Source organism: Mus caroli, unplaced genomic scaffold (genome assembly GCF_978045245.1).
Source record: "Mus caroli unplaced genomic scaffold, Mus_caroli_1 scaffold_18, whole genome shotgun sequence".
Lineage (NCBI taxonomy): Eukaryota > Metazoa > Chordata > Mammalia > Rodentia > Muridae > Mus > Mus caroli.
Window position 1 is genome coordinate 58,608,331 of NW_028227273.1, and position 16,162 is coordinate 58,624,492.

Genomic DNA, 16,162 nt, shown 5'->3' on the forward strand with positions numbered 1-16,162 from the left:
AGAGGAACGACTACCGGCAAGTAGGACTCACATGTGACTTGCCAAGAACCTCTGCTGTGTGGGATTTTGGGCATCATAGGCATGTCCTGCTAAGGAGAAAAGATGGCACCGATGGACATGCCTGAGGCTCTCTGGAGGCAGCTAGTGGACAGGTGGCATAGAAGGACAGGATGTCCTCATGTCTGATTTTTTATAAGATGGGGTAGGTGAGACCAGGATGTGGTTCTCTCACTTCTGAGGTTTAAGACCAGACCTTCACCCAGAACAAACCTCTAACACCCTCCAGCTGAGAGACTAGGCTCCTTCCCCTGTCCAGCTATGCCCGGGTCCATTACCTCCGAGCCTCCCCAGTCTGCCTTTCCCTCTGGGCAGCAAGCTGCTGGTGGTGGTAATGATGTTACCAAGGACAGTGTCTGGATGCTTCATCTGTGCGGGTTGGACCTCTTCCCCCAGCAGTGTTGACAGAGGAGTTAGAGCTATCAACGGATATGTCTGAGTTTTCATTTTCCTATCTCCTGGAAAGGAGCATTCCCAGCAGAACCTACTTTACTGTGCCTTCTTCACAGTCTTATTCATGAGCAATCCATTCCTTTGTTATTTTAGCTGCTGTTTAGCTGCCTTTTTGTTTGTTTGTTTTGTTTTTCGAGACTGGGTCTCTCTTTGTAGCTCCGGTTGTCCCGGAACTCACTCTGTAGACCAGGCTGGCCTCGAACTCAAAGAGATCCATCTGTCTCTGCCTCCTGAATGCTGGGATCAAAGGTGTGTGCCACCACAGTCAGCCTACTTAACACATTTATTGAGAATCTACAAAGTGTGAGTCACAGGAAATGTTGTTCATGGGCACAAGTGGTGTAACAGCGGGTCACATGGGTGCCTTTATGCCAGAGTTTGTACTTTACAGACCCCAGGAGATGAAAAAGCACCTGGAAGAGAGGCCTAAATTGTAGCATGCCATTCGTGACATGGGCTCAGCCTCACCATCCATCCTCCGGATCCTTTTATTCTCTCCCGATTTTTGTACGCTTATTTGTACAAATGTCTACCCAGGCATGCATGTCAGAGCATGTGTGTGGAGTCAGAAGAGAACCTGTGGGAGTGGGTCCTCTTTCTACCATATGGGTCCCAAGAACAGAAGCCAGGTCATCGATCGGTTTTGGTGGCAAGGGCCTTTATCCACTGAGCAATCTCGCTACCACAATCTTTCTTAGGTTTAGGGTTTTTTTTTTTTTTTTTCTTTTTCGATTTATTTTTTTAAATAAGAAATGTTTTGCCTGCCTGTTTACATGTGCACCCTGTGTATGCCTGGTGCCCATGGAAGTCACAAAAGGGCATCAGATCTTCCTCCAGAACTTGAGTTCCAGACGGCTGTGAACCACACTGTAGGTGCTGGAAATGGAAGCCATCCTCTGCAAGAGCAACACGTGCTCTTAACCGCTGAGCCATCTTTTCTAGCCCTTGACCCCATCTTTGAAACTAATGCATTTTTCTCCCTCCTTGTGTCTGTGAGGGGCTCTGTTCTGTAACAGGTTGATACACTGTCTAGTTGCTTCCCACTGTGAAGTGACACATGACTGTTGGAGAAGCAATGTCTCATTGTTAAGAAGGCTGGCTTGGAGCACTTCCGGCGCTAGCTCCCTCCCAAGCTACTCTCTCAGCCACCAGGATAACCACACCACCTGGGAAGGCCTCACTGGGTCATCTGCATCTGGCCACCAGTGAGCTGTGGCGAGGCCTTCTCCTTAAGGAAGCTAAGTGGAGGGTGTGGGTCCGGGGTGCTATGGGCAGGTTCGTGCTGCCCCCTGCTGGGAACCTGAAGCATTTTGGCTTCTCCACAGGGCCTCAATTCCCCTTCCCAAGATCTTAGTTCCCATGCAGAGTAGGTGAGGAGAACACGGTTTGGGAAGGGAGGTACAATGGCCTTCTGGTTTGAGATGAATAGTGTATTTTCTTGTCTTGTCTCTTGTTTTATGTGTATGGGTGTTTTGTCCAAATGGATGTCAGGTCACCTGTGTGCCTGGTGTCTATAGAGACAAGAGGGCATAGGCTGTCCTGGGACTAGAGTTAGAGGCGGTTGTAAGCTGCCATAGGGGTGTTGGGAATCAAACCTGGGTCCTCTGGAAGAGCAGCAGGCATTCTTAGGTATGCTGAGCTGTCTCTCAAGCCCCCAACCTATGTTTTCACGATGCACACTCTGACACAGGGCAGTATTCTGTAGCCCAGGAAATAATGGTTTGCATGTCATCGTTCTGAACTAGACTCCGTGTTCACTACCTGTGTGCACATGTGTACATCGGGAACTGCAACTATGACTGTCCAGCTACTAGCTACTTAGTGTATATAAGTCTCTCCTCCTACCCTTGGGCTGGGGTGATCCAGGAGATGGCCGGGCCTCAACGTAAGGGGACTCTGCTCCTCTTCCCTTTCTCCCAGGTACAAAAGACTTCCAACCATCTAACCATAGCTATGGGTTCTCAGACACTGCATGAATGCTTCTGAGATCAGTCCATGTCTTAGTCAGGTTAATATTACTGTGATGAAATATCATGACCAAAAGAAACTTAGGAAGGACTTTTTGGGCTTACAGGTCCTGAGTTACACTGTCCACTGAGGGAAGCCAAAGCAGGACCTCAAACAGGCAGGAACCTGGCAGGCAGGAGCTGATGAAGAGGCCATGGAGGTATGCTTCATACTGGCTTGCTCCTCATGGCTGCTCAGCCTGCTTTCTACAGAACCCAGGATCACCAGCCCAGGATGGCCCCACCTACAGTGGGCTGGGCCCTCCTTCAATCAGACCGATTGCCTGCCGGCATTTTCTCAGTTGACGCTCCCTCTTTCAGATGATTCTGCTTGAAGCAAGTTGACAAAACTCTCCAGGGCAGTCCATCTAGAGTAAGTCATGGCATATGTGTATTCAAGAACAATTTTCATTATCTCAGACTTTCTAGGGACGCTAATAGTTTTGTTATTGTTTTCTTTTTTTTTTTTTTTTTTTGGTTTTTTTGAGACAGGGTTTCTCTGTGTAGTCGTGGCTGTCCTGGAACTCACTCTGTAGCCCAGGCTGGCCTCGAACTCAGAAATCCGCCTGCCTCTGCCTCCCAAGTTGTTATTGTTTTCTTGTTTTGTTTCATTTTTTTGTTTTTGACAGGATCTCAATTACGTAGTTCTTGGCTGGCCTTGGAACTCTATGTGTAGACCAGACTAGCCCTGAACTCAAGAGATTCACCTGCTTCTGCCGCTTGTGTACTAGGATTAAAGGTGTGCACCAACACACCCAGCCTTCAAAAATATATATGTGTGTATATATATACACACACACACACACATATATATATACACATATACATATATATATATATTTTTTTTAATTTATTTTTGGCTTTTCGAGACAGGGTTTCTCTGTATAGCCCTGGCTGTCCTGGAACTCACTCTGTAGACCAGGCTGGCCTCAAACTCAGAAATCCGCTTGCCTCTGCCTCCCGAGTGCTGGAATCAAAGGTGTGCACCACCACGCCTGGCAATCAACTTATATTTTAATTAACTTAAGACACATCCTACTCTGTAACCCAGGATACTTGAACGTTGAGTATGTATATCAGGTTAGCCTCAAATGTTCAGTAACTCCTTGAGTTAAAAAATTAGTTCTTGGGCTGGAGAGATGGCTCAGAGGGTAAGAACACTGACTGCTCCTCCAAAGGTCTTGAGTTCAATTCCTAGCAACCACATGATGGCTCAACTACCGGTAATGAGATTTGATGCCCTCTTCTGGTGCATCTAAAGACGGCTACAGTGTACAGTGTATAATAATAAATAAATCTTTTTAAAAAATTAGTTCTTAGGGTTAAATAAATAGCTCAGCCAAATAGTGTTCTGGCTGCTCTTCCAATGGACCTGGGGGTCCGTGGCAGCACACATTCTCTCATAACTCCTGCTTCAGAGTATCCGACACCCTCAATTGGCCTCTGGCACAGAACTGGTATACAGACAAACATGTAGGCAAAAGACCCCCGTTCCCCCAACACACATTTTTTTTTTTTTTTTTTTTTTTGGTTTTTCGAGACAGGGTTTCTCTGTGTAGCCCTGGCTGTCCTGGCACTCACTTTGTAGACCAGGCTGGCCTCGAACTCAGAAATCTGCCTGCCTCTGCCTCCCGAGTGCTGGGATTAAAGGCGTGCGCCACCACGCCCGGCTACATTTTTTTTTTAAAGTTATTATTCAAACCAAGCAATGGTATTTTGTCCTGTATGTCTTTATTAAAAGTGTCACTGACTTCAAATCACAGCAGTTGGAAGGCTGAAGTCAGTTGCTCATCTTCAGCTATGTAGTGAGTCCCAGGGCAGCCTGGGCTATATGAGATTCTGTTTCAACAAGATAAAAACAAGAGATCATGGGCTGGAGAGATGGCTCAGTGGTTAAGAGCACTGACTGTTCTTCTAAAGGTCCTGAGTTCAAATCCCAGCAACCACATGGTGGCTCATAACCATCTATAATGAGATCTGACACCCTCTTCTGGTGTGTCTGAGGACAGCTACAGTGTACTTATATATAATAATAAATAAATCTTTTTAAAAAAAGAAAAGAAAAAACAAGTAGCCTGTGGGCTGCTGACACTTGAAAGAAATCTTGGCAGTACAGGTACCTCAAGAGGACTGCTGGCCTCAGGAAAGGCTGGGCCACTGTGACCTCGCAGAAAGGTAGCCGTGGTGATAGGCACCCAGTTCCTCCATCCTATTGTTTCCCTGTCAGGCTCCTCCAAGGCCCAAACTAACTGGAGCCAGACGAACCCTCTGATGTGGTCTGCACAGGTCAGTCTCCTAGGCAAAGAGCAGGGCTGGAAGAATGGAGGGTAAATAGAAGGCTCTCAGGGCACACACACGTGTGTACACACACACTCACACACATGCACACGCACACACACACACTCGCTCTCTCTCCCTCACTTTCTGGACAGTGCATCCTTTTCCAGGCAGCAGTCAGTTCACAGGCCTTAGCCCTCTAGTCACCCCTGTGAAGAGCACAGAACCACGGCAGAGGCTCGTAGCAGGAGGCCTCTAATCTCAGTGTTCTGACAGCTCCTTCCCTGACTCCATCCCCAGGCCTCTTCTGCTACATTTTGTTTGGGGGTTTTGGTTTTTCTCTTAAATTTATTTTTATTCTCTGTCTGTCTGTGTGCAAGGGCATGACTGGACTGGTTAGAGGTCGGCTTGTGGAAATCTGTTCTTTCCTGCCTGTCTACCACGTGGGTTCTCGGTTCCCACTCAGGTCTTCATGGTGGCAGCACCTCACTCACAGAGCCCCATCCTAACCCCAGCCCTGGCTTTTCTTTTTAGACCTGTCTCAGGCTCACCTAGAACTCCACAAGACTGCTTGCCTCAAACCTTTGGCAGTCCTGACTCAGCCTCCACAGTGCTGGGAAACACAGTCTTGCATCTTCCTGGCTGACTTTTTAAAATCCCCCCCCCCTTTTTTTTCCCGAGACAGGGTTTCTCTGTGTAGCCCTGGCTGTCTGGAACTCACTTTGTAGACCAGGCTGGCCTCGAACTCAGAAATCTGCCTGCCTCTGCCTCTGCCTCCTGAGTGCTGGGATTAAAGGTGGCCCCCAGGCTTTTGGGTGACTGTTGCTCTTACACACACACACACACACACACACCTTCACACTAAGATATACAATCTCTAGCCCGGCAGTGGTGGTGCATTCCTTTAATCCCAGCACTTGGGAGGCAGAGGCAGGTGGATTTCTGAGTTCAAAGCCAGACTGGTCTACAAAGTGAGTTCCAGACAGCCAGGACTACACAAGAAACCCTGTCTCGAAAAACCAAAAAAAAAAAAAAAAAAAAAAAAGATATACAACCTCACTCACTTCCTGAGCAAAGCTTGTCACACTCCTGCAGTTTGCTAACTGATAAAGGTTTAATACAGAATCTTCTATTATAGCAAGACTCTTTTTGAGACAGGGTTTCTCTGTATAGCCCTGGCTGAGCAAGACTCTTTTAACGGGGTTTATGTTAATAGGGTGACTTTTGGAAAGTCCCTAAAGATAGGAATCTTGTTGCCAAGGGCAGGAATGAGGAAGAGAGCTATAACTTTCAACTCAACTGGTCAGTAGCCAATAGCTGATTATTTAAATAGCTAATGATTTAACGGACTATCCCAGATCCCAGCCTGGTGGTACTTCCTTAAACACCAGAGAAGACGTGTGTCAGAGGGCTGCCAGGGACTGTTAGTACAGAAGGGCACAGAGGCTCCAGACCCCTCTCCTTGGTACCTCGTCTCACTGTTGCATCTGGCTGCCACTGTGTTGGATGCGTTATAATGAAGCACAGATGTGGGCAGGTGCTTGGCTTGAGTCCTGTGAACCAGCCTGGCAAATTAACAGCTCTGAAGAGGGGCTTGTAGCATTCTTGACTTATAGGGCTGGCTGTCCAGAAGTACAAGAGGTCTGGACTTGAGACCAGATCTTAACCTAGAGCCATCTTGTAAGGACAGAGCCCCTCCACACAGAGGATTGGCCGTCTGCAGTGTCAGAGCTGAATTCTACTCTAGGATGCATCGTGATCAGTTTCCACCAGGAACTGAGGTTGCTGCTGGAGGAAATCTCCCATGAAGAGCTGTTAACTGGGGAACTGGTTGGATCCAGCTCCTACAAGCTCTCCTTTAATTTCCATACACATGCCAAGCTGTGAACACCTGCACACATAGTACAAATAAAACAGTAGAAATTAAATGAAAATTAAAACAAAAACAGCATACTTTCTCCTTTCTACCCACGTATCTCTTGCATCCCTGAGAGCAATTTCTCGGCCATCTTCCATAATCATGCTATTCAAACCCACCCTCTAAGCACAGAGCTCTGAATGGAGACCACGAGAGCAGACTTTTCATCTATTGGCTCCCTGGGCCTAGCAGTGTACCCTGCAAACAGGAAGCCTTCGCTCATCATTTATCGCATGAACGTGGCTAGAGAACTGTCCCCACCAGACACTGAGAGCCTCTCACAGGGCCAGAGGGTGGCTGCCTCAAAGGCAGGCGAGAGGCTGCGGTCTTCTGCAGAGTGGACAGACACTGCCTGCCATACAAGGGGACATAGCCTGGGGTGGGGGGCACAAGGGAAGGGGCCTGAGTGCATTGGAGTCACAGCCCTCCCTCCCCTGGTGACCCTGTGACTGAGGGGACCAAGGCTATCCCTGGTATGAGGGGAGGGCATTTGCATGAGTTAGACCCTTGTCAGCCCATGGTGGGGACAGGAAGTAGCTCTGTCTACTGTCTCTTTCAGTCTCACTTTCTGTTCCTCCAAAGTGTCTCTTCAAACTCTCAAATGACTTTGTAGATTCAGCCTAAGATCTCAAAGCAGGTGAGGCAGGAGGCTGGCACTCAAGAGCCTGAGGAACACAAACTCACGTCCTTCTGGGACATGTCTCCATATGTCCCCAGTGCTGCTCTGTAGCCCTGAGAGAGGTTTCTTTCCTTTCCAGGGCCCTAGGCTCAGCTCACCCCATTCCTGGAGCAGCCTGCAGACTTCATCCTCTCTCTTCCATCCCGGGGAAAGTCAGCCAGTCCTCCTCAGCTGCCTGTCTTAACCTGCATCATGAAGCCTGAGGAGATTTCAAGTAAACCCTCCCAAGCCCCACCTCAGGATCTGGGGAAAGCCACTGTCTACTGCATCCTTGGTTTGAGACAGGTTCTTACTGTGTTGGCCTGGCTGGGTTCCAACTCCCAGCCTCAACCTCTCTTAGGTGCTAGATTGCAGGCCTAGGGTATCACGCTCGGTCCCTCAGATCCTGGTGCCTTTCCACACCTCCGGGAGTTGATCTAAGTATTTCTCCCATGTACAGCCTGCTTCTTTGGAGGAACTGTGTGGAGCTAGGTGTGTTACAGGGCTGCAGTTCCAGCCATTTGGGAGGCTGAGGCAGGATGGCTGCTTCAATTCTCAAGAGCCTGGATAGGAGACCCTGCCCCCACCCCACCCCCAAAGTAACTTTTCAGCACATTACTTCTTCATCTCCTCTCTCAACCCGTTCTGCCTTCTCCTGGGGTGCTGGTGTCAGCAGAAGCTGATGTGGAAGTGATGCCTGGGAGTTAGCAAGGGAATGAGTGGAAAGGGGAAGTGTGAGAACGGTCCCAGAAGAGACTGGGGAGCTGGTGGAGAGAGGACCCAGCGGACAGACTGCCAGCCTAAGGCCACCAGCGTCTGAGGAGCCATGAGCCAAAGCAGGGATTTGCAGGGTAGGGAAGGTGGACCCCATAGTGTCATGAGCCAGTGTGAGTCAGGCCTGGCTTGGGGAGCCAGGGGGGCAGCTGGAGGATCTCAGAGGGCAGCACTTGGGTAACACCTGGGCTGGGCACGGGGAAGAGGGGAGGAAAGGAGGGGTGGTTAACCTCTGTACCCCTCAGGAGGAAAAGCTTTTGGACTGCTGAAGGCCCAGCAGGAAGAGAGGCTGGAGGGGATCAACAAGGTAAAAGCTGGAGCCAAGGGGAGCGTGGGGGTCTGGAGCTCCTCGGGCTGACCAGGATGACACCCAGCTTCCATGTGCCCTCAACAGCAATTCCTCGATGATCCCAAATACAGCAACGATGAGGATCTGCCGTCCAAACTTGAAGCCTTCAAGGGTGAGAGGGGCTGGGGGTGGGGCAAGGGGCTGGGGGTGAGGAGGGCAGCTGGGGGTTGGGGCTGAGAGATCAAGGCCAGCTGACTGTTGTGGAGGAGGGAGGCTGCCTTCAAGCTCCTCCTTCCCATTTGGGCTCCTTTTCCCTGTTCTACCCATCGTAGCGCCCCCACAGGCTCCCTCAGGAGCCCCTATCCCCACACCCTCCTTCCATACCTTCTACCCTGGCATTGCTCAGCCACCAATTCCTCAAACTCCCACAACAGCAATTACTCTCTCTGCTCTCTTTCTCATCCAGTGAAGTACATGGAGTTTGATCTGAATGGAAATGGAGATATCGGTGAGAAAAGGGTGATTGGGGTTAGTGTGCAGACCTAGGGAAATAGAGGCCTTGTCCCCTAATTCTGTCCCCTGTAGACAGCAAAAGGTCTAGCCACAACCAATAATACATGGGCGGGGGGGGGGTACGTGGAGGTACAAGATGGCAGAGAGAGAGGACCCTCCTTTTCCACCTTCAGATATTATGTCCTTGAAGCGAATGCTGGAGAAACTTGGGGTTCCCAAGACCCACCTAGAGCTGAAGAGATTAATTAGAGAGGTGTCCAGTGGCTCCGAGGAGACGTTCAGCTACTCTGACTTTCTCAGAATGATGCTGGGCAAGAGATCTGCCATCTTGAGAATGTGAGATCTAGTTCCAACCTCCCAGGACTGACCCATCTTCTCCATAGCCCCAGCCTTGTCCCAGCAGCCACCTTTTCTCCTCAGAGGAACTCTTCCAAGACCCTTCACACACCCATCCACAGCTCTGGCCCTTCCTCTTCCCCCCTTCTGCACTCTTAGAGCAACCTGAGATTTACTCCCTTGAGAGACTTGTCCCTGATGCCTGTGTCTCTTCCAGGATTCTGATGTATGAGGAGAAAAACAAAGAACACAAGAGGCCAACTGGTCCCCCAGCCAAGAAAGCTATCTCCGAGCTGCCCTGATTGGAGGTGGATGTCACCCGGTGGGGCTGAGTGAGGAGCTTCTGATGACAGCAGCATGGAAAAAAGAAACAGTCGTGAGCCAGAGTCAGACTAAATAAATGACGCTCCTCGTGGGTCACATCAGCTCTGCAGTTACTGGGAACACGCGTCCTGGACCTGGGGGAGAAGGAAGCATCTTTGAGGGAAGGGTAGTCAGGATTTTCCAGCCTTACTATTGGATGGGGTTGCTATGGCTGATAACTCTTTGTTCTGTGGGGAGATTCCAGAGTTTCAAGACAGCATTGACCGCAAAGATTATAGGTGTGTGCCTGCTGGGTGCAGCCCTTAGTCCCAGCACTTGGAGGGAGGGATAGAACTCTGCAAGTCCGAGTTCATGGCCAGCCTGGTCTACAAAGTGAGCACAGCCAGGGCTATAAAGAGAAACTCTTGTCTTGAAAAAACAAACCAAACCAAGAGAGAATATAGGTGTGATATCTTTTTATCTGTCCAGGCTCACAGGAGCTTCATAGGGGTGAAGGGTGACCTTGACAGAGTCTTCATCTTCCTGCCTGTAACCCTGACCATCACACAGTCTCTCTAGCTTTACTTTGGAAATAGGAATGACAGCTAAGATGTTTGTTTGTTTTGAGACGTTTCTCTGTGTAGCCCCGGCTGTCCTGGAACTCATACTGTAGACCATGCTGGCCTCAAATTCAGCCATCCACCTGTGTCCCGAGTACTGAGACTAAAGGTGTACGCCACCACTGCCCAGCTAGGAGCGAAGCTTTTGTGCTTGGCCTATCAGAAGTTCTCAGCAATGTTTGAAACCTGAGTGAACAGATGGGGTGAAGGCCTCATGATACTAGAAAGTTAAACAAGACGTTGGGCTTCTTATGCAGAAAAACCACCAAGTCCAGTCTGGAGCCAGAGCTAACGCTCAGTGGTAGAATGCTTGCCTAGCCCTAGGTTCAATTCCCAGTACTGCCAAGACAAAAGCCACCCCCCTCCTCCGGCTACTAATGAAGGGAAGAGGGGGTATATCAGGAAGTTACCAGAGGCATCTCTAAATGATAGAAACTGTGGAACAGCCCACAAACCAGGAAAAGCAAGGGACCTAAGGACCCAAGGCCAGGCCTTTCTCTCTCCGAGGAATCCAGGTGAGTTGTCTCTGGCTACAGAATTTAGATCCACTCACTGTCCTTTCCTTCCTCCAATGCACAACTGAACCCATGGTTTCCCACATACCGAGCAGGCACTCTCGGAAAATATGACCCCCCCCCCCCACAGTCCAGCTTTCTTTTTTTTTTTTTTTTTTACCAGGCTGGCCTCAAACTCAGAAATCAGCCTTCCTCTGCCTCCCAAGTGCTGGGATTAAAGGCGTGCACCACCACTCCCGGCCCAGCTTTCTTTACTCAATGAGTTTCATATACAGCAGCCCCAGCTTCCAGGCTTCGAAGCAAGGGAGAGGTCCTCTTGGTAATTCCCATAGAAAGCTCCAGGGGAAGTGGGGGCTTGAAGGGGTCATCAGGTAAGCGTATACAATGCTCTTGAGTTCAGAGCAGTGTGCCTGCCTAGCATATATGGGTCTTTCACTTTAGTCCCTAGACCAAAAAGAGAGAGAGAGAGAGAGATTGATTAAGTTTGGTTCCTAAGAACCCAATTCAGTTCCAGAGGTTCTGACCCCCTCTGCTGTTGTCCGTGGGTAAAGCTCTCACAGACACCCTCCCTAATACACATATGCACACAATTAAAAAGGTTAAGCCAGGCATGGGGGTGCACAGCTTTAATCCCAACACTCAGGAGGCACGGGCAGGTAGGTTTCTGTGACTTTGAGGCCAGCCTGGTATATATTGTAAGTTCCAGGCCAGCCAGGACTACATAGTGGCTTGGACATAAATATACCACACATACACAGGTTTTATCTGGTGCTGGGAATTAAGGGACTCCAGTGCATTCTTCATCACTAAGCTATGCTCCTAACTAAGGCTGCAGCTTTTTTGTTTGTTTGTTTTGTTTTGTTTGAGACCGGATTTCTCTGTGTAGCCCTGGCTGTCCTGGAGCTCACTTTGTTTTTTGGGTTTGTTTGTTTGTTTTGTTTTGTTTTTTTGAGACAGGGTTTCTCTGTGTAGCCCTGGCTGTCCTGGAACTCACTCTGTAGACCAGGCTGGCCTCGAACTCAGAAATCCGCCTGCCTCTGCCTCCCAAGTGCTGGGATTAAAGGCGTGCGCCACCACTGCCCGGCTAGGCTGCAGTTTTTTAAAACCTATTTTTGATTGTGTGAACGCATGCCAGCATGTTGCACATGAGCACAGGTGCCCTAGGACCCCAGAGGCACAGAATCCCCCTGGAGCTGGAGTTACAGGAGCCACCTGATATGAATGTTGGCAACTAAACTCTGGTCCTCTGCAAAATCAGTCATATCCACTATTCATCAAGAGGTCGTCTTCAGTGTTCCATCCCTCCCTCCTCTCTTCTTTCCTTTCTTCCCCCTCCTCTCTCCTTTCCATCCCTCTCTTCTCTCTACCTCTCCAAGGTTCACTTGTTACGTAGCATAAGCTGGCCTCAAACTCACAATCCTGCTTTAGTCTTTTTAGTGTTCTACCCAGCAACCAAGCTCTATAAGTAAAGGTCTTGGTTGGTTCTGCAGTACTAGCGCCCTCTAGCGTAAACTCTCATGTAGCTCTTTTTTTTTTTTTTTTTAATTTCATGTATATAAGTACACCGTAGCTGTCTTCAGCCACACCAGAAGAGGACATCGGATCTCACTACAGATGGTTGTGAGCCACCATGTGGTTGCTGGGAATTGAACTCAGGACCTCTGGAAGAGCAGTCAGTGCTCTTAACTGCCTAGCCATCTCTCTAGCCTCTCATGTAGCTCTTGTGTAGGTAGGGAGAGGAATCAGGATGCTTCAGTCCTTGGCAGCAACTGGAATGGCAGCTTCCTGGCAGGTGAGCCTAGCATCCTCAGCCCTTGACACCTGGCAGCATTACAGCTGTTGGCCAGGGGTATCCAGAACCTGTCCAGAAAACTTGACAGCTCTCTGTATCTCCTAACAATGACCGAGGCTGCAGTTTCTTCTCTCTGGATCTTTATTTTTAATTATTACTTTACAGATATGATTTTTTTGTCTTCCTGTAAGTCTATGGACCGCATGTGATGTGTATCTGGTGCCTGTGTAGGCCAAAAGAGGGCATCAGATCCCTGGGACTGGAATTACACACTGTTGTGAGCCATCATGTGAGTGCTGGAAATTGAACCCTGGTCAGCTATAAGTGTGTGGCGAGTGTCTTAACCTCTGAGCTATCCCACCAGTTATCCCCACCCCCACCCAACCCCCAGGCATTGTCTCACTATGTAGACCAGGCTTGACAGGAACTCAAAGATCTGCCTGCCTCTGCTTCCTGACTGTTGGGACTCATGGGTGCACTACCAGCTCCTCTCTGGTTTATTAAAGTTTCCTACTCTTCAGCCTCGGTTCTCCACCCTTTCTACCCCTGTTCTTCACCTTGTTCCTGTCTGCATGCTCTCAAACGGATGGGCTGCCGCCTCTTCAGCTGTCAGGCAGTCTGCCTCCGCCATCCTCTGCCACTTTCTCCACTGCCAGCTCAGCCTACACTACTGAACGCAGGCAAGAGAGGATCATCAAAAAAGAGTGTTTAATGGGTCCAAGGGAGCCAGCATAGGAGTGCTGCCCAGGCAACTTCCAAGTGAGCCAGACATCTTGGCTTATATACCCCAGGAAGGGGTAGCGCCAGTCACAGCAAATCTCTCCTGCAAATGCTCTGAATTGTAAAACTCATACAATTGTCCCTTCAGCACCAGTGACAGCAGCATCGCTACTAGCCCACCGTGTGGGAATGGCAGGAGGTCACACAGAGTGGTGAAGGTCACACATGGATGTCTGTGATAGCAAAAAGGATGAGTACAAACTGAGTAGCCCTGGCTGAGGACAACGAGCTAAAATTGTTTCTCCAATATTATAGAGTGTTCTAAAGAGTGTATATTGAGCTGGTCGGCAGTGACGCACACCTTTAATCCTAGGTCCCAGCACTGGGGAGGCAGAGGCAGGTGGATCTCTGAGTTCAAGGCCAGCCTGGTCTACAGAGTGAGTTCCAGGACAGCCAGGGCTACACAGAGAAACCCTGTCTCAAAAAAACCAAAACACTAAAAAAAAAAGGGGGGGAAGGGTTATATTAGTAAAGAGTATAGTCTGGCTAGCTTTTGACTGACTGCCCCTCCTCTTAAGCCAGTGTAGGTAGGTAGGGAGAGTCCAACAAGGCACCAATGACTGAGTCAAACTGTCCCATGCTCCAGTGTCTTTGGCTCACAGGAAAGCGGTCAGAAGAGTCCTTACCTTAAAGAACTTATTACTTAACAGTTTGGAGAGATTTTAACAGTGCTGAGTACCCAGTGCCCCAAGTGGGGTGGTTCAATATTTATAAGCACATGCAAATTCTTTTAATATTTTTTTAAAGATTTATTGAATTATGTATACAGTGTTCTGCCTGCATGTATGTCTACAGGCCAGAAGAGGGTATTGGATCCCATTAGAGGTGGGTGTGAGCCACCATGTGGTTGTTGGGAATTGAACTCAGGACCTCTGGGAGAGCAGACAGTGCTCTTAACCTCTGAGCCCCACATGCTAACTCTTAACTGTGTCCTGTTCACTTTTCATCTTCATTGCCCCTATTGGACAAGTGATTCTTTGATTTACCTACATCAGCTAGGCACAGGCCTGCAAACGTTTGCCTCTGCTCTCTCCAGTACCTGAGCTATATTTTGCAGCAATGGCGCCCTCTAGTGTAAAACTCATGTAACTCTTGTGTAGGTAGGGATAGGATCGAGATACTTCAACCCTTGGCAGCAACTGGAATTGCAGCTTCCAGGTGTGCCTAGCATCCTTCAGACCTTGACACCCGTCAGCATTTCAGTTTGAATGTGTCTCAAAATGGACTAAAATTGCTCTGTGTGTGTGTGTGGGGGGGGTGTACATATGGAGGCCAGAGAGCAACCTTGGCTGCCATTTCCCAGATCATGCCCACCTTGGTTTTGTGTGTGTGGTTTTGAGATGCGTTCTCTCATGGGCCTTGACCTACCTATGAGAGTATGGCAGCAGGCCAGTGAGTCCTAGGGGATTCACCAGTCTCTTGCCTCTACAGCACTGGAACTACTGCAGACGCCAAGTGCTTCTTTCTCCCTCCCACCTACTCTCTCTCCCCATATATCTTTTAACCTGCTCCCACCAGGGCAGTCAGGTTATTCCTCTGCCTCTACAATATCCCATTCCTGTCTCTGGTACTGTTACTGATGGACACTGGAGAGATGGCTCAGCACTTGCTGTTCTTTCAGAGGATCTGGATTCAATCCCCAACACCTACATCTGGGAACTCACAATCACCAGTAATTCCAGTGCAAAGAGATCCAACATCATGTTCTGAACTCCTCTTTGGCACCAGGAACCCACTTGGTACATATGCATATATGTAGATATGCATACACATAAAATAAAAACAAATAAATGTTTCTAGAGTTGGGGAAATGGCTCAGTGGATGAAATGCTTGCTCTACAAGCATGAGGACCTAAGTTTGGACCTCCTGTACTCAGGTCCAGGCTGGGCAGATCACTTGTGTCTGTAACTTCAGCACCGGGATGCAGAGATAGAAAGATCTCAAGCTCATTGGTCAGTCCATATGGAATCTGAGCTCAGCCATCCAAGTATCAAGATTCACTGAAAGATGAAAAGAATTTGTCCCAAAAAATGAAGTGTTTGCGGGAGCCCTCTGTATGTCAACCTCTGGTTTGTAAAGGCCAGTACACACCCACCAATATACATAAAAATTCACACGAAAATGTTGAGTAGGTGTAGTAAGTGTGGTGAGAGGCAAAGGTTTCTACAGTCAAGTACTAACAAAGAGGGGAAGTAGTACATACGACCTTTAAAGCTGAAACTCATTGTTGAAAGAACATTAATTATAAAACAGTTTTTTAAACTATTGAGCATAAAAAATGTCAAATATCCGCCGTAGTTAGTTGCTGCTAAAATTTGGAAGAGTAGGTCATTCCTTGTCTTTGTTCAAATTGTTTGCATATATTATGCAAATACCCAGAACCACTCGAAGAACGCCTACTCAAAGAAAGTCAATGATACACTCCTCTGGACCCTTTGATTGGCTTTTGCCTATCCACTTCATTTGCATGACGTGATTTGATAACTGGAAAGCCCCGCCTCCCTGACGCGTTTACCTCTCACGAATGGACACCAGACCTGAAATTCTTCCACGGTCTATGTAACTCCGCCCTCGACAAGCTAATCCCTTCCATTCGTCGCAGTTCTTTCCGTCTTCTCCGCTGAGAGTGACCCGGGCCTAGCATCCCTTCCCTGCGTGTGTCTCGGCTCCCAGCCGTCCGCGGACCAACTACGCATGCGCATCCTTTTTCTCCCACCATCCGTCGTGTAAATTCTGCGCCCCAACGGCCTCGCATTCCGCCCGGCCTACGCGTCTCAACTGCCGACGCCAAGGCGTCTTCCTAGCCAACCGGCGTCCTAGCGTCTGTAAGTCCCTCCCCTTTATGCAAATATCCTCCGCACACTGCCTTT

At 48.9% G+C, this 16,162-nt stretch overlaps 1 protein-coding gene and 1 long non-coding RNA gene across 6 annotated transcripts; one reads left to right on the forward strand and one right to left on the reverse strand.

The window, feature by feature from the left end:
* Positions 1–3,411: 3,411 nt before the first annotated feature.
* LOC115029755 (uncharacterized) lies at positions 3,412–16,088 on the reverse strand. Of its 3 annotated transcripts, XR_015045815.1 has the most exons (5): positions 15,808–16,088; positions 9,172–9,739; positions 8,817–8,918; positions 6,263–6,684; positions 3,412–4,828 (listed from the first exon to the last, which is right to left on the reverse strand). It is a non-coding gene; the product is annotated as an uncharacterized LOC115029755 (long non-coding RNA). The 3 variants fall into 3 exon arrangements; XR_015045816.1 differs by lacking the exons at positions 6,263–6,684; positions 8,817–8,918 and having other exon boundaries at positions 15,808–16,079; XR_015045814.1 differs by lacking the exon at positions 3,412–4,828 and having other exon boundaries at positions 5,815–6,684; positions 8,817–9,739.
* On the forward strand, positions 4,748–9,701 carry Aif1 (allograft inflammatory factor 1). Of its 3 annotated transcripts, XM_085832573.1 has the most exons (8): positions 4,748–4,802; positions 7,470–7,604; positions 8,046–8,220; positions 8,389–8,450; positions 8,538–8,604; positions 8,899–8,940; positions 9,119–9,281; positions 9,499–9,701. In XM_085832573.1, exons 3-8 carry the CDS (start codon positions 8,196–8,198, stop codon positions 9,581–9,583), a joined length of 444 nt encoding a protein of 147 aa, XP_085688699.1. In that variant the 5' UTR covers positions 4,748–4,802; positions 7,470–7,604; positions 8,046–8,195; the 3' UTR covers positions 9,584–9,701. The 3 variants fall into 3 exon arrangements, with proteins under 3 accessions (XP_085688699.1, XP_021042010.1, XP_085688700.1); XM_021186351.3 differs by lacking the exon at positions 8,046–8,220; XM_085832574.1 differs by lacking the exons at positions 4,748–4,802; positions 7,470–7,604 and having other exon boundaries at positions 7,932–8,220.
* Positions 16,089–16,162: the final 74 nt, after the last annotated feature.

Coding starts and splice junctions, on each gene's coding strand:
- Aif1 (XM_085832573.1), top strand. CDS start 8,196: ATGAGCCAAAGCAGGGATTTGCAGG. Junction 8,605..8,898: donor CAAACTTGAAGCCTTCAAGG/GTGAGAGGGGCT, acceptor TTTCTCATCCAG/TGAAGTACATGGAGTTTGAT. Junction 9,282..9,498: donor AGATCTGCCATCTTGAGAAT/GTGAGATCTAGT, acceptor TGTCTCTTCCAG/GATTCTGATGTATGAGGAGA.